This window comes from Saimiri boliviensis, chromosome 4 (genome assembly GCF_048565385.1).
Source record: "Saimiri boliviensis isolate mSaiBol1 chromosome 4, mSaiBol1.pri, whole genome shotgun sequence".
NCBI lineage: Eukaryota > Metazoa > Chordata > Mammalia > Primates > Cebidae > Saimiri > Saimiri boliviensis.
The window spans coordinates 60,002,458-60,020,988 of NC_133452.1; the positions used below are offsets into that span (position 1 = coordinate 60,002,458).

Below are 18,531 nucleotides of genomic sequence, written 5' to 3' on the forward strand. Positions count from 1 at the left end.
TTTCTTTTCTCCATCTCACTCTGTCGCCAGGCTAGAGTACAGTGGCATGATCTTGGCTCACTGCAATCTCTACTTCCTGGGTTCAAGCAATTCTCCTGCCCTAGCCTCCCAAGTAGCTGGTACTACAGATGTGTGCCTCACCAAACCCAGCTAATTTTTGTATTTTTAATAGAGATGGGGTTTTACCATGCTGGCCAAGTCAAGAGATCAAGACCATATCTGGTAGTTTCTAAAAGCATCCTCACACTGATTATATGACATTACGTGAGTTAAATTCTGAATTTCTGTTAACTCACCTCTAGAGTGGGGTAATGCCTTGCAAAGATATGTTCGGAGCAAAAAATGGAGGAATACATGTTATAGTGCTCAGGATAGTGCTGCCATCTGGTGGCAGATTTACAATAATTAGTTAAACCTCACTGAATACTTGAGTAAAAGGAGCAGAGGAAAAGTAGACTCAGAATGTGTATGTATGCTATTGTGTATAGTTTGCAACTTTGTGATGTATACAGTTGCCTTTATGTATTATGAAAACACAAAGGATACTATATTTTCACAACTCCATATTTAATAAACCTATGGTAAAAATATGTTTTTTAAAAAAAGGAAATAATGGAAGTTTTTGTAAATTCTTACCATGTCAAGAACTATAGAATCTTTATGGGCCTCATAAACTAAGTGAATTATATTCAGTTCAGTTTTATAATTCTATCTGCAAATACTTCTTGCATGCCTACAAGCCATAAGTTCTTAGGAATGTGTACTCAGTAGCAACCAGATGAAAGCACTCAGTTCTGCTTGTCTGGACCAGACCCCCAGAGCATGTCCTCAGGCACCACTCTATGCTCCTGGTAAGGGAGTCCAATTTACAGAGTCCTGAGCCAGTTAAGTCCCCACACACAAAGAGAGCAGATTATTTTTCATGAAAACCTTGGAGACCTATCAAAGGATCCATTGTGTTAGATGTAAAGGACTCTGGGAAGGCTGGAGGACTCTATATATCAAGTCTGTGACTGTCTCCCAAGCACATACACTTTCCCTATGTTGTCATATGTATTTTTAGGTTTGTTAAGCCAGGGGTTCCCAATCCCTGGGCCATAGACTGGTGTTTGTCTGTGGCCTGTGAGGAACCAGGCCACACAGCAAGAAATGAATAGTGAGTGGGCAAGCAAGCAAAGCTTCATCCGTATTTACAGCCACTCCCCATCACTCACATTACCACCTGAGCTCTGCCTCCAGCAAGATCAGCAAAACCTTAGATTCTCACAGGAGCACGAACCGTATTGTTAACTGTGCATGCAAGGGATCTAGGTTGCACAGTCATGAGAATCTAATCCCTGATGATCTGTCACTGTCTCCCATCACCCCCAAATGAGACCATGTAGTTGCAGGAAAACAAGCTCAGGGCTCCCACTGATTCTACATTATGGTGAGTTATATAATTATTTCTTTGGATATTACAATGTAATAATAATAGAAATAAAGTGCACAATAAATGTCATGTGTTTGAATCATCCCAAAACAATCCCCACCTACAGTCCATGGAAAAATTGTCTTCCATGAAACAGGGCCCTCATGCCAAATTGGTTGGGGATTGCTGTGTTAGGCTATTTAATAATATGACAAGAGCTTACCAAGCATTTTCAGTGAATTGCCTCCAAGTATTTCCCTATTTCCTGCCACCAAAGCCAACCAAACAAATGAGTAATAAATTTTGAAAAGGAGTTCTACACTTTGTGGAAAGAGTAACTGACCCAAAGTGCTATTTATCCCTCCAGAAGAAAATAGCTAATCAAGAGGTTCAGAGGTACAAGGATGCAAGCCAAGCAACATGATTACCACCATCACATCCTTTCCTGCAAAGTTCACTGTGTTTCTGCCTAAACGTTATTCCCACTTTCGATAAAAATATATTAATACAGGGAAAAATCACTTTTATCGTTCTACATTACAATTTTTTAATGTCTCTTTCCTTAACAGGCTGATACGATTGCTAAAAGAAGGACTGAACTTACATTAGAGAGAGATAAAAAAAGGAGAGAGGTAAGTAATTTTTTGTTGTTGTTGTTCAAAACTGTCTCACTCTGTTGCCCAGGGTAGGGTGCAGTGGCACAATAGTAGCTCACTGCAACCTTGAACTCCTGGGCTCAAGGGATCCTCTCACCTCAGCTTCTCAAAGCTCTAGGATGACAGGCATGAGCCATCACACCCAGCCTTTTCCTTCTGGTGTAAGACACCCTTGTAACAGCTTTTCAAGGCTCTCTTATAACCTGATTTCTATCTGTATAAAAATGTCCAGGTATTTGTCCAGATATTCTATCTGTGTAAAAATGTCCAGATATTGTTGCAACCGAGTGAGTTAGAAGGAAAGCGCCACTTTTAATTTGGAACTCAAATTAATTTGAGTTCCAAATTAAGAGTCCTTTATTTGCCGGTGACCAAGACTCAGCTAACGCTCAAAATCTCTTGGTCCCAAGGAAGGGGCTTGATTCCCCCTTTATACCCTGATTTAGGTAGGGGAGGGGGAGCCTAGCTGAAGCAGAATTTTACAGAAGCAGAACAAGCAAGTTAGATAAGGAAGCTGGTAACCAGTGGGCAGGAGGTTCCCAGGATTGTTGGTTGCTAAGGGTATTTCCATACAATCATCAAGGGGGTTGCAGGAGGAACTTTCCATACAATCAATCACCAAGGAGGGTGTTCACAATAGCAGGTAGACTTGCCAAGCAGGATAAGGTTACAGTGGTTACAGGTACTGTGAACAGTGTGAACCACTCTTAACTGAGTGTGGCATGACCCAATAATTCGTCTGAGGGGCCTGAGGTAGGAAGGGAGAAGCTAAGATGGAGCTTATCAGTCTCACAGCTAAGATGGAGTCAGTCAGGCTAACACAAGTTAGGTTATTATACTACAAGTGCAGCCACATGTCACCCTGGTGTGAATATGTTGGACTTCATGCAGAGGACTGCTGATATTATACAACGCAACTACGGGCACGAAGCATTGCAGAGGAGGGGGCCAAAGTAGTTGCTGCTTTGTCGAAACAAAATATTTACAACCAAAAGTAGATTTTAAAACCACTGGATCAAGAAAATTATGATACCATCTAAGAATAAGAACCCTCCTCTTTATTATTTGCCTTGATTTTCATTCATTTATGCAAAGCTTTTAGCTTGCAGTGAATGCCAAGAATAAAGTACTCAGACAATTCCAGCTGAGCGGGCCTAGGGGTAGCTCTTCTGAGAGAGTCCACCCCAGAATCCATCCACCATGTATTTATTGAAAGGGCTTATATTAACTACAAACATTGACTAGTTGGCTATTTGAAGTCAGTTACTGGGGCACCGGTGACCTTGTACCACATTCAAACTGCATTCCTGGGACGCTGTTTTCAGCGTTATCACACCACACACTCTGCTCCCCGTCCTCTTTTCAGGGTCAAGGAGTTTCATTCTCATGCACAAATAACATACACCTAGGGCCTCAGTATTTTTCCATGCCCTGACCTGAAATGCCTTGCACATAAGCTTGAATATGTTGCCTTGCACCCCCCTACATCTCCCCCTTTTTTAATTCTTAGAGCATGCTGGTCATCCAATGCAAAGTAAGCTTCTATTGTTCCTCCCTGGTCATAGACGGGTTGGGTGGGTGTACAGAGCCATCTGCAGATGCCTAGTAAACAGATACAAAAAAGAATAAATATAGCAGCCATCACCTAAATATGTATCTTTAACCTAAACAACCAAGTGTTGGGGTTTAACCATTGAAAGCCTTCTTGTAATTGCTGAAGGGTGTTTGTAATTGTGCGGCAACCATTCTTCAAGTTATTTGTTTAATTCACACTCGAATGGAAATTTGAGAAGACAAATGGTCGTGATAAGCTCCTTGGAGATGCGCTTTCACTCTCTCCCGAGCATATTGGGAGCTATTATATGGCAGGAGTGTGATACAGATAGAAGTATATTGCCAATCGCAATGTAAATTTTGATGGGTTAGCCTGCTTCTGATCCCCCAGCCATTCAACAGTGGCTTCAAGAGCCTCCAGGCAAGACAGAACAGTTTTATCAATATTTACCTGTTCTTGAGATTCATGGGTTACATTATATACCATGTGGTTCACCACCAAGACTGCCTGAATAGATTCTGTCAGAAAATAGCTGCAGTAGCTTCAGTTGCTTATATAATAATAGCTGAGACTAAAAAGGCAATTAAAGTGGCCAGAACTCTTTTTCCCAAGTATGAGGCAGTGCTTTTCTAAATAGCTGCAGGGTGGAATCTCCTTCTGAGCTCCAGGTTAAATTTACAGAGAGCCACAATTCTGCACACTGTATTAAGAGTATAATATAGGTTATATTTACTGTGTAACGTTTCAATGAGACAAGTATGTAGCATACCAACTACCGGGAGAGACGCTAGTACTATAAAAGGATTGATTCGGCTCTATGTTAGGAACACCTTGCCCAAACAGAAGTATATAAGATTGTGTAGTACAAATCAGGACTGTATCAGTAACATTATTGTGCAAAAAGAGGGTATAGTTGCCCACTAGTAATGTACTCCCCATGTGAAAGAACCTATTCAAAAAAGAGAAAGACATAATCTCCAAATTTGGGTATGAGCAGGGCTTAAAGCTTCTTTCCCTTTTAGTTGTAATATTGGACCTTGAAAGCCCATACTCAGACCAGATGATAGAGCTATTGGAGGGACATCCAAATCCAATAGTCTGATTTGCAGATATGAGATAACCATGGGCACCCCAATTAAGTAAGGTGCCATTATCAAACACAGGCCCTTGGTGTGGCACAGGTTGTCTGCATGGAGACCACTAGATGGCCTCAAACTTGTATCTCCGGTTACTACCCAGACAGCATATAGGAAGATTGGGCATTTGTGTAGCTTCATTAGAGACCTCGGTAACAATAGTAGTAACAACAGAAATAAAGGTCAAATTTGCAAGCTTAGCATCCCTTTTTGGCTGATAGTAAAGATACTCCTGAGGAACGAGAGTAACACACTTACCATGTGCTATTGTGAAAAACAAAGAGGGGAATTACTAGACAATAAAGTCAAGGAATCATTACATTTAATTCATCCCAGATTTTTAGTTTAAGGGTAAGACAGGGGATCCATCGACCTCCTGTCCAAGAAGTATCATTAGATGACAAAGACAGGTCAGCATCTCACCATGTAATAACATTAAAAACCAGGGGATTTAGAACATGACTCCAATGAACATGTTCTTGAGCTGATCCCACTTGGCATAGGACAAGAATTACCAGCCACCCTAACATCCTATCTGTCCTACTTTCTCAGACGTTTCCCCAGTTACCACCAGATACATAAGAATCCAATTCTCTGCAATTGCAGGGGCTCCCATGGATGCCTGTTAATCCAACCTCTTTAGCTGTCCCCAGCTAATGTCAGGTGACTTCCGAGTCATCGCCATCATTGTCAGTTGACTCTCCAATGGCAAGTCCTGTTGTCTAAGAGAGAGCCCCATATTCCCCCTTTTTTGTTTATTAAGATAAACTTTAAGAGTTTAATGAGCTCATTTAACAATGTCCTAACTGGTTGAGTAATGGGGGATACCAGTCTTGTGTTGTATACATTAAAGTTGCAATGCATATGTAAATTGAGCACTAAGATAGTAAGATCTATTATCAGTTTTTATAGTTTGTGGAAGGCCTAAAGTTATAATAGATTCAAACAAATGAGTAATTGCATCTTTAGTTTTTTTCTCTGGTCCAGGGGGGGTAGCATGTACAAGCCTGTATAAGTGTCCACGGTAACATGGAGAAATTAAAAAAGCTGAAAGGGTGGATTCTGAATAACATTAGTATGCCAGATTGCATTAGGCACTAGACCTCGTGGGTTGGCACCAAGCCCTAAGGAAAACGCAGAGAGAGAATGCTATTGGCAATCAGGACAAGTTTAATAATCATGCGAGCTTGAGCAAGTGTGAAATAAAACTGTTGTTTAAGACTGTGGGTATTCTGGGGAATGCTGGGAAGATGGCCGCCTAAGAACAGCTCAGGACTTCAGCTCCCAGTGAAAGTGCAGAGGGTGAGTGAACGCCGCATTTACAGACGAACTCTTATTGCCCACAGACCAGGAGATACCCAGGCAGAGGGGTCGCCAGTGTCGCAGTCCCAGCCGGTGTGGCTGTTTTGGCCCCTGTGGGGCTGATTCCACCCGCGCGGCTGCTGTGACCACGCCCTGTTGCTGCGGTTCTCCGTACAAAAGCCACTGGTCTGGGAGCCCTCTTAGCTGGCGAGCAGAGCCCTGAGACGGCAGAGTGGGCCATTCATCTGAAATAGCGAGTCAGGCCAGGAGATTCCTAGGCAGAAAATCCACCAGGAGCCGGCGCCGCAGGCCGAGCCGACTCCGTGAGTCGCAGTACGGGAGATCCCGGCGCCTGTTCAACAAGCGACCGGAACTCGGGGTCGTTCAACTTAAAAGAAAAGACTCGGAGTCAGGGAGCCAGGTGATCAGGCTCGGTTGGTCCCAGCCTTCCACCCCCAACAACAACCAAAACAAAAACAGTAATTGGAAACCCTCTGGGTTGAGCCCTTCAAACCAAGCACAGCTGAACCTGGACGGCCCGGCTCGGTGGGGGAGGGGCTTCCGCCATTACTGAGACTCTCCACCGCTATGGAGGCAGGCTGCCGTTGCCGAGGCAACCTGCCACAACAGAGAGAGTCCGCCATAACAGAGGCGGGGCCACCGTTGCCGAGACAGTTCTAACTACTCCCATATAAAAAGGACTACAGGGAAGAGCTCAGGGCAGCTGGGTGGAGCCCACAGCAGCTCAGCAAAGCCCCTGCGGGCAGGCAGTGGCTAGGCGTGCTGCTAGCTGGGCGGGTCAGACCTGAAAGAAAAATCAAAAAAAGGCAGTAGTGCAACGGAAACTCATAAAGCTCCAACTCCCTGGGACAGAGACAGACAACAGGTGGATAAACCCACAAAAATGGGAAGAAACCAGCGTAAAAAGGATGAAAACTCCCGAAACCAGAACACCTCTCCTCCTAAAAGGGATCACAACTCCTCACCAGCAAGGGAACCAGACTGGATGGAGAAGGAGAGTGATGAAATGACAGAATCAGACTTCAGAAGGTGGGTAGTAAGAAACTACAGCGAGCTAAAAGAACATGTTCTAACCGCACGCAAAGAAAATAGGAACCTTGAAAAAAGATTGGACGAACTGCTGACGAGAATGGACAGCATAGAGAGGAGTATAAGTGAATTGATGGAACTGAAAAACGCAACGCGAGAACTTCGTGAAGCATGCACAAGCTTCAACAGCCGAATTGACCAAGCAGAAGAAAGGATATCAGAGGTCGAAGATCAACTCAATGAAATAAAAAGAGAAGGCAAGAACAGAGAAAAAAGCGCAAAAAGGAATGAACAAAATCTTCAAGAAATGTGGGACTATGTGAAAAGACCTAATCTACGTCTGATAGGTGTACCTGAATGTGATGAAGAGAATGAATCCAAGCTGGAAAATACTCTTCAGGATATTATCCGGGAAAACTTCCCCAACCTAGCAAGGCAGACCAATATTCAAATCCAGGAAATACAGAGAACACCACAAAGATATTCCGCAAGAAGAGCAACCCCAAGGCACATAATCGTCAGATTCACCAAGGTTGAAATGAAAGAGAAAATGCTAAGGGCAGCCAGAGAGAAAGGTCGGGTTACCCACAAAGGGAAGCCCATTAGACTCACAGCAGATCTCTCAGCAGAAACCCTACAAGCCAGAAGAGATTGGGGGCCAATATTCAACATCCTTAAAGAAAAGAACTTTCAACCCAGAATCTCCTATCCAGCCAAACTAAGCTTCATAAGCGAAGGAAAAATAAAATCCTTTGTGAACAAGCAAGCGCTCAGAGATTTCATCACCACCAAACCTGCTCTACAAGAACTCCTGAAAGAGGCTCTACACTTATAAAGGAACAACCAGTACCAGGCACTCCAAAAACACACCAAATGGTAAAAGAGCATCGACACAATCAAGAATCTGCATCAACTAACCAACAAAACAGCCAGGTAGCATCAAAATGACAGTATCAAAATCACACATAACAATACTATCCCTAAATGTCAATGGACTAAATGCCCCAATCAAAAGACACAGACTGGCAAACTGGATAAAAAGCCAAAACCCATCAGTGTGCTGTATCCAGGAAACCCATCTTACATGCAAGGATACACAAAGGCTCAAAATAAAGGGATGGAGGAAGATCTACCAAGCAAATGGAGAGCAAAAAAAGGCAGGAGTTGCAACTCTCATCTCTGATAAAATAGACTTTAAAGCAACAAAGATCAAAAGAGACAAAGAAGGACATTACATAATGGTAAAAGGATCACTGCAACAAGAAGAGCTAGCGATCCTAAATATATACGCACCCAATACAGGAGCACCCAGATACATAAGGCAAGTTCTCAATGACCTACAAAGAGACTTAGACTCCCACACAATAATAGTGGGAGACTTTAACACCCCACTGTCAATATTAGACAGATCATCCAGACAGAAAATCAACAAGGATATCCAGGACCTGAACTCAGACCTGGAACAAGCAAACCTAATAGACATTTACAGAACTCTCCACCCCAAATCCACAGAATATACATTCTTCTCAGCACCACATCACACCTACTCTAAAATTGACCACATAATTGGCAGTAAATCACTCCTGAGCAAATGCAAAAGAACAGAAATCATAACAAACAGTCTCTCAGACCACAGTGCAATCGAGTTAGAACTCAGAATGCAGAAACTAACTCAGAATCACACAGCTTCATGGAAACTGAACAACTTGCTCTTGAATGTTGACTGGATAAACAATGAAATGAAGGCAGAAATAAAGATGTTCTTAGAAACCAATGAGAACGAAGACACAACATACCAGAATCTCTGGGACACATTTAAAGCAGTCTCTAGAGGAAAATATATAGCAATGAGTGCCCACATGAGAAGAAAGGAGAGGTCGAAAATTGACACCCTATCATCAAAATTGAAAGAGCTAGAGGAGCAAGATCAAAAAAACTCAAAACCTAGCAGAAGACAGGAAATATCTAAGATCAGAGCAGAACTGAAGGAAATAGAGACACAAAAAACTCTTCAAAAAATCAATAAATCCAGGAGCTGGTTTTTTGAAAAGATCAACAAAATAGACAGACCACTAGCCAGATTAATAAAAAAGAAAAGAGAGAATAACCAAATTGATGCAATAAAAAACGATAAAGGGGATATCACCACAGATTCCACAGAAATCCAAACCATCATCAGAGATTATTACAAACAACTCTATGCACATAAATTAGTAAACCTGGAAGAAATGGATAAATTCCTGGACACCTGCACCCTCCCAAGCCTAAACCTGGAAGAAGCCGAAACCCTGAATAGACAAATAACATGGTCTGAAGTCGAGGCAGCAATAAAGAGCCTACCACCCAAAAAAAGCCCAGGTCCAGATGGGTTCACAGCGGAATTCTACCAGACATACAAAGAGGAGCTGATACCATTCCTTCTGAAACTATTCCAGACAATCCAAAAAGAGGGAATCCTTCCCAAATCATTTTACGAGACAAACATCATCCTGATACCAAAACCCGGCAGAGACTCAACAAGAAAAGAAAATTTCAGGCCAATATCCATGATGAACATAGATGCAAAAATCTTCAATAAAATACTGGCAAACCGATTGCAACAGCATATCAAAAAGCTCATCCACCATGATCAAGTAGGATTCATCCCGGGGATGCAAGGCTGGTTCAACATACGCAAGTCCATAAACGTAATTCACCACATAAACAGAACCAAAGATAAAAACCACATGATTATTTCAATTGACGCAGAGAAGGCTTTTGACAAAATTCAACAACACTTTATGCTAAAAATCCTCAATAAACTAGGTATTGATGGAACGTATCTCAAAACAATAAAAGCTATTTACGACAAACCAACAGCCAATATCATACTGAATGGGCAAAAACTGGAAGCATTCCCTTTGAAATCTGGCACTAGACAAGGATGCCCTCTCTCACCACTCCTATTCAATATAGTACTGGAAGTTCTAGCCAGAGCAATCAGGCAAGAAAAAGAAATAAAGGGTATTCAAATTGGAAAGGAGGAAATCAAATTGTCTCTATTTGCAGATGACATGATTGTATATCTGGAAGATCCCATCATCTCAGCCCAAAATCTCCTGAAACTGATAAACAACTTCAGCAAAGTCTCAGGATACAAAATCAATGTGCAAAAATCACAAGCATTCCTGTACACCAGTAACAGACTTAAAGAGAGCCAAATCAAGAACGAACTGCCATTTACAATTGCTACAAAGAGAATAAAGTACCTAGGAATACAACTAACAAGGAACGTAAAGGACCTCTTCAAGGAGAACTACAAGCCATTGCTCAATGAAATAAGAGAGGATACAAACAGATGGAGAAACATTCCATGTTCATGGTTAGGAAGAATCAACATTGTGAAAATGGCCATACTGCCCAAAGTAATTTACAGATTCAACGCTATTCCCATCAAGCTACCAATGACCTTCTTCACAGAACTGGAAAAAAACACCTTAAACTTCATATGGAACCAAAAGAGAGCCCGCATAGCCAAGTCAATTCTAAGCAAAAAGAACAAAGCAGGAGGCATCACACTACCGGACTTCAAACTATACTACAAGGCTACAGTAATCAAAACAGCATGGTACTGGTACCGAAACAGAGATATAGACCAATGGAACAGAACAGAGGCCTCAGAGGAAATACAACATACCCACAACCATCTGATCTTCGACAAACCTGACAAAAACAAGCAATGGGGAAAGGACTCCCTGTTTAATAAATGGTGTTGGGAAAACTGGCTAGCCATGTGCAGAAAGCAGAAACAGGACCCCTTCCTGACACCTTACACCAAAATTAACTCCAGATGGATTAAAGACTTAAACATCAGACCTAACACCATAAAAACCTTAGAGGAAAATCTAGGCAAAACCATTCAGGACATAGGTGTAGGCAAGGACTTCATGACCAAAACGCCAAAAGCAATGGCAACAAAAACCAAAATAGACAAATGGGACCTAATCAAACTCCACAGCTTCTGCACGGCAAAAGAAACAGTCAGTAGAGTGAATCGGCAACCAACAGAATGGGAAAAAATTTTTGCAGCCTCCCCATCTGACAAGGGGCTGATATCCAGAATTTACAAAGAACTAAAGCAGATCTACAAGAAAAAAACTAACAAGCCCATTCAAAAATGGGCAAAGGACATGAACAGGTTCTTTACAAAAGAAGACATACAGGAGGCCAACAAACATATGAAAAAATGCTCATCATCACTGGTCATCAGAGAAATGCAAATCAAAACCACATTGAGATACCATCTCACACCAGTTAGAATGGCGATCATTAAAAAATCGGGAAACAACAGATGCTGGAGAGGATGTGGAGAAATAGGAACACTTCTACACTGTTGGTGGGAATGTAAATTAGTTCAACCATTGTGGAAGACAGTGTGGCGATTCCTCAAGGACCTAAAAATAGAAATCCCATTTGACCCAGCAATCCCATTACTGGGTATATATCCAAAGGATTATAAATCATTCTACTACAAGGACACGTGCACACGAATGTTCATTGCAGCACTGTTTACAATAGCAAAGACCTGGAACCAACCCAAATGTCCAACGATGATAGACTGGATAGGGAAAATGTGGTACATATACACCATGGAATATTACGCAGCCATCAAAAAGGATGAGTTCACGTCCTTTGTAGGGACATGGATGAACCTGGAAACCATCATTCTCAGCAAACTGACACAAGAGCAGAAAATCAAACACCGTATATTCTCACTCATAGGCGGGTGCTGAACAATGAGAACACAAGGACACAGGGAGGGGAGCACTACACACTGGGGTCTGTTGGGGGGAAATGAGGGAGGGGCGGGGGTGGGGAAGTGGGAAGAGATAGCATGGGGAGAAATGACAGATACAGGTGAGGGGATGGAAGGCAGCAAACCACACTGCCATGTGTGTACCTATGCAACAATCTTGCATGTTCATCACATGTACCCCGAAACCTAAAATAAAATAAAATAAAAAAATAAAAAAAAATAAAAAAAGACTGTGGGTATTCTGATGAAAAAAAGCATGATCAGCTTGAGCTCACAAAAATGCAGAAAAATCTGCAAACCCCATTTGTGGTTGTACCAGAGCATCAGCTCGAGCGTTCCTTTCTGAGACCAGGTAGCCCAGAATGAGAGCAAATATGTTTGATGTAAAGAGGGTGATGATGGGCACAGAGAAGCTATTGCACTGCAAGAAACAAAGCTAGTAGAGATTCATTAGTAATGCCCTTCACATGTGCAAGATCTAAATGAGTAATACTATATACCACATAAGCACAATCACTAACTATATTTATGTCTTATGTTTGTAAAAAGTTTGTAAGGCCAATACCAGGGCATCTAACTCCTTCTGTTGCATAGTTTTAAAAGGCTACTGGATTTTGTGTTGCCAATTTTGCATGGCATCTTGCCACACTATAGCTGTCTTTTCAGTTTTTTCTGAACCATCTGTAAAGACAATGGTGGTGTGAAGTAAAGGCTTAGAGACACCATTAGTTGTAAATTGAACAGGCACGGTTTGTAAAAAGTTTAGAAGCTTAGAGACTGGTAAATGGAAGCTGATATTATCAATAAAGTCAGCCATTGCTACTTGCCAATCAAGATCACAAGCTACGAAAGTATGAAATTGTTCCTTGCTTAACGGTAGGAAAAGAGTAGCAGGGTTATATCTTGATAATTGGACACGACATCAGTGCCCCTTTATGAAAAGAGAAGCTATTAAATCTGTGGCCTTTTGTATATGTTTAAAGGGGTTGTGAGACAGGTAAACTAGCACATAGAATATAGAAATGGCAAAAGATAAAGCCTACCTGTTAAACTAAGGCATGGAAGGGATGGATATTTTAAGTGATTTTTACCATACGTTGGCCCTTGAAAGTTGTTAGAATGTGACTGCAAGTCGCCAGGATAATAAACCTGCACTGAGTTTTCTTAAGCGTGTAAAGAAAAAAAAAATCCAAAAAACTTTTTTAAATGTCCTTAGGTGCTAGCCATTTTCCTGTATTAGCCTTTAGCTGGAATGTCTTGGAAGCGAGCTTGGGAAAGTAGGGCTGCGGCTGATTTCTTCCCATCTGCTCCAGGCTCCTTAGGCAGCCTCTCTTTTTAATAGCCTGCCACCTGTTGCTACTCTTGCCCTGAGAGGAAGGAAGGAAGACTACACGTGGCAATGAAAGGCCAGAAAATAACCAGGTGGTAAAGTATGTGTATAAGTGCAGAGGCAGGAGGCAAGAAGGTAACAGCCTATCTTCCAGGCCACCTACGCCTGGAGCCAACCTTGCTAGGTAAGGTACTGACAATACACTGGACTTTTTATTATTTTTACCACCCTCAAAAAGAGAAGCTCAGGGGAGGAGCAGATATGCAGCACAGGGTCTGCTTTGAAGTTTCCCAGCCATAATGTTTTTAAACATTTTATTAAAAAGTGAAACAAACACTCCTTACTGCTGCATCTATATTCTGAAGATGACAGCAGCTGACAGAGTTCATCCACCTCAGCCTAGTTAGCATTTAACATATGGTTTGGGAGAGGGCTTCTTTTTAGCAGGCTTCTCCCCCCGGAGGCCAGGGAAGACAAGGAATTGCTTATTAGCTGAGATATGCAAGGGGTGGCAGGGAAGGGCAGAAGTAGGAAAAGCAGCAACACAGCAAGCAGCACTCCACTTTCTGGGCACAGTTACTAAGACGTGTGACCACGGTGAGGAGAATTTTCAGGACCAGGCTGAAGCTGCCTGCAGCCACCCAAGGACTAGGTCGGTGTCTCTTGGCCTCCCCTCCATCATCACAAACCCAGAAAGGGGCAACTTGCCTAGACTGTCAGTGACTAAATGGGCACTTCATGGCATCTTAACAACTCTCCTGTCCCAGGTCTTGGTGAGCAGCAAGAAAGCCAAAGCTTTCTGGGATAAAACCCAGGAGGCAGCATGCAACTTCCTGTTATACTTCAGGGAAACAGAAAACAGACAAGGCCAGAAAGGCCGATGCTGGATGTAGGAAGTGAGAACTTGCATATTAAGAAAACAATCATAATCAGCCACTTTCCTTCCCTCCTGGAGGCACCCAACCAGTAGAGAAGTTTGTCGAGGGGACACAGCCACCCAATCATACAGATGTTCGCTGACCAGGGGTCTTATCCAAAAACCGCCCTTTGGGCAGTCTCCAATCTCCTTAAGGGGATGGGAGGTGCTGCTGGCTGAATGGTGCCAACAGATGCAGGTCCCTTTAAGGTTAGAGGAAAGGAGGGTAATGCCTTTTCTATAGTGGGAGGAAAAGGATCAAGTCCATCCTTATCAGAAAATATCTTTGGGGTAGAGAAATCTCTCCCTGTTGTTCTGGTTTCTGCCTTTCCCTTTCCTTTAAATATCCTGAATTCCCTTCAGGTGGAGAAGATGGGTGGTCTGACTCACCACAATCTGGCAGATAAAGAGGATACAACACAGAGGGTACCAGCGCCCAGGTGGTCAAAATAGTAACAGTAAAATGATCGTGCTCATATCCTCTTTTCAGGCAGTGATCTACCTGCTCCCATAACTCTAAATCTAAGGTTCCTTGATTGGTAAACCAACAGCATTCCTGCCGAATTAAGAGCATAAGCTAGTGTAGAGCTCCAGGCTCTACAGTTCACTGGATAGCCTTAAGTAGCTGATGCACTGTTTTAAAAAATACTTTCAGCTCTTTGGTCATTTCTTGACCCATAATAACCTAGCCCCTCATATTTTACATGTGCATCCCATCCTCCTGATGGGAGTCAGGACTGTTTCATACCGGGATTCCCTGAAAATTGATGAGGTCTCCTCCTTCATGTGTAACTTCAAGGCAATCACGTCAGAGTCACCACTTGCAGAGCTTATAGCTTGCAATGAATGCCGAGAATGAAGTACTCAGACAATTCCAGCTGAGTGGGGCTGGGGGTGGCTCTTCTGAGAAAGTCCACCCCAGCATCCATCTACCAAGGATTTAATTGAAAGGGCTTGTATTGGCCGGGCGCGGTGGCTCAAGCCTGTAATCCCAGCACTTTGGGAGGCCGAGGCGGGTGGATCACGAGGTCGAGAGATCGAGACCATCCCGGTCAACATAGTGAAACCCCGTCTCTACTAAAAATACAAAAAATTAGCTGGGCATGGTGGCACGTGCCTGTAATCCCAGCTACTCAGGAGGCTGAGGCAGGAGAATTGCCTGAACCCAGGAGGCGGAGGTTGCGGTGAGCCGAGATCGCGCCATTGCACTCCAGCCTGGGTAACAAGAGCGAAACTCCGTCTCAAAAAAAAAAAAAAAAAAAAAAAAAAAAAAGAAAGGGCTTGTATTAACTACAAACATTCACTAGATGGCTATTTAAGGTCGGTTACTGGGGCACCTGTGACCTTGTACAACACTCAAACTGCATTCTCAGGAGGCGGTTTTCAGCATTCTTTATCACACCAGAAAACATCTTTGGGGTAGAGAAATCTCTACCCTGTTTTCAGGGTCGAGTTTCATTCTCACGCACAAATAACATACACCTTGGGCCTCAGTATTTTTCCGTGCCCTGACCTCAAATGTCTTGTACATAAGCTTGAATATGTTGCCATGCACCCCCCACAATCATTCATTCAGTCCATCAGCAAACATTAAGTGAGCTTTGTGCCTGACACTGTTTCAAATACTGGCAAATCAGCCATGAGCAAAATTTACAGAAATCCTAGCCTCATTCTAATGCTCATTTCCCTCATCAAACATGTTCTGAAAGTTTACTGTGTTCAGGGTGTCATGCTAATGTTTAGGATCAAAAAGATGTCCTAACCTGGAATTAAGTACAGTTAACTACTTTAAGCCTTTGGGGGTCCCTAGTGGTCCCCTTCTGAATCACTTTAAATGTTTCAGCAATGAAGGAGTTCAGGCTTTGGGGTTAAACCCACCTGCACGGTATCCATTCTCCAGTTCACGTTGACTTTGTTCACTGTTCTTCAGTGCCTGGTGGAGTGCTGACACATGTGACATGCAAATACAGTTGTTTCGCTGTGGTTGTATAACACTAAGTCACTTAGCCTCTATAAACCTAGGGCTTTTTATTGTAAAATGGGAAAAATTAATACACTTAGTTTCCCCTAATTAATAATAATTTCCCTTTGCTACTCTTTAGTTAAATCTTATTAAGAATTAATTTTCAGGATAAACTTTAAATGTTCTTCATAATTTGTTCATGTGTTAACATTAGAATGGTGTGATTTCTTCTGAGTTTTCATTCAAACATTCAATATTCTACGTAGAGGTTCAATAGGATTTTGTAAGTTATTGCTCCTGAGACTTCATTTTTGTAAAACTGGCTGTGAATCCCACAAAACTGATACAAAGAAACCCGGAACACAACTCCTGAGATTTTTGATAAATTAAAGATTTTAAAAAATTTTTTTTAATTTAAAAAAAATAAAAAATAAAACAAAATAAAAATAAAAATAATTTTTTTTAATTAAAAAAAAAGATTAAAACTGTATGTAGGTTTTTTTTTCCCCAGAACTCCCTTGATGGAAATGTTATATGTCCTGTTACTGACTCAGACAATAAAGCAGACAAAGCGTAACATCTCAGGGATGAGTTAGTGTGCTTGTTACTGTTGGTCAGTGTGCTACCCTGAGTGGCATCCATCCCGACTCCACATCTATCCTGGAGCTCACTTTGATGAACAGATCCAGGGGGTTTCTCACATTTGCCTTCTTGTGCAGAATATGCAGTTCCCATGACTTGCCTTTTTCATACTAACTGGGGAATCCCAGGTGGAAAAAGCCCTTCCCAGGTTTGTCTTCTTGCCCTAAACAAAAGCATTGCCTTTACTGTCTTCTTAGCACCAAATGGGACATTTCTAACATTATGTCCCAGTCACTACTTGCATTACTTTCTTTTATTATTATTACTATTATTTTTATTTTACTTTAGGTTCTGGGGTACATGTGCAGGTCATGCAGGGTTGTTGCATTCATTGGTGCATACATAACCAGGTGTTTTGCTGCCTCTATTCCCCCTTCGTCTATATCTGGCATTTCACCCCATGTTATGCCTCCCCACCCTCCCAACCTCCTGCTGTCCCTCCCCTAACCCACCCAATAGCCCCAGTGTGTGATGCTCCTCTCCCTGAGTCCACGTGTTCTCAGTGTTCAACACCCACCTATGAGTGAGAACATGCGGTGTTTGGTTTTCTGTTCTTGTGTCAGTTTGCTGAGAATGATGGTTTCCACATTCATCCAAGTCCCTGCAAAGGACATAAAGTCATCATTTTTTATGGCTACATAGTATTCCATGGCATATATGTGCCACATGTTCTTTGTCCAGTCTGTCATCGATGGGCATTTGGGTTGGTTCCAGGTCTTTGCTGTTGTACATAGGGCTGCAATGAACATATGTGTGCACGTGTCTTTATAACAGAATGATTTATCATCCTTTGGGTATATATATATACTCGGTAATGGGATTTCTGGGTCAAATGGAATTTCTGTTTCGAGATCCTTGAGAAATCACCACACTGTCTTCCACAATGGATGAACTAACTTATACTCCCACCAACAGTGTAAAAGTGTTCCTATTTCCCCACATCCTCTCCAGCATCTGTTGTCTCCAGATTTTTTAATGATCGCCATTCTAACTGGCATGAGACGATACCTCAATGTGGTTTTGATTTGCATTTCTCTAATGACCAGTGATGATGAGCATTTTTTCATATGTTTCTTGGCCTCATATATGTCTTCTTTTGAAAAGTGTCTGTTCATATCCTTTGCCCACTTTTGAATGGGTTGGTTTGTTTGTTTCTTGTATATCTGTTTTAGTTCTTTGTAGATTCTGGATATTAGCCCTTTGTCATATGAGTAGATAGCAAAAACTTTTACCGTTCTGTTGGTTGCTGGTTCACTCTAATGACTGTTTCTTTTGCTGTACAGAAGCTCTGGAGCTTAATTAGATCCCATTTGTCTATTTTGGCTTTCATTGCCAATGCTTTTGGTGTTTTAGTCATGAAGTCCTTGCCTATGCCTATGTCCTGGATGGTTTCACCTACATTTTCTTCTAGAATTTTTACGGTGTTTGGTTTTATGTTTAAATCTTTAATCCATCTGGAATTAATTTTAGTGTAAGGTGACAGGAAGGAGTCCAGTTTTTGCTTTCTGTACATTGCTAGCCAGTTTTCCCAACACCATTTATTAAACATGGAGTCCTTTCCCCATTGCTTGTTTTTGTCAGATTTGTCAAAGATCAGATGGTTGTATATGTTTGGTGTTGCTTCCGAGGCCTCTGTTCTGTTCCATTGGTCTATGTCTCTGCTTTGGTACCAGTACCATGCTGTTTTGATTACTGTAGTATGGAAGTCTGGCAGTCTGATGCCTCCAGCTTTGTTCTTTTTGCTTAGGATTTTCTTGGCTATACTTGCATTAATT

The 18,531-nt window shown here is 42.1% G+C and overlaps 1 protein-coding gene across 1 annotated transcript in view; it reads left to right on the forward strand.

Annotated features, from left to right (window-relative positions):
• AK9 (adenylate kinase 9) overlaps positions 1-18,531 on the forward strand; it is a 198,308-nt gene that overhangs the window by 145,676 nt on the left and 34,101 nt on the right. Inside the window, exon 29 of the mRNA XM_074397611.1 lies at positions 1,981-2,043. Within this exon, the coding sequence (XP_074253712.1) occupies positions 1,981-2,043 (63 nt within the window). The remainder of the gene's footprint in view (positions 1-1,980; positions 2,044-18,531) is intronic.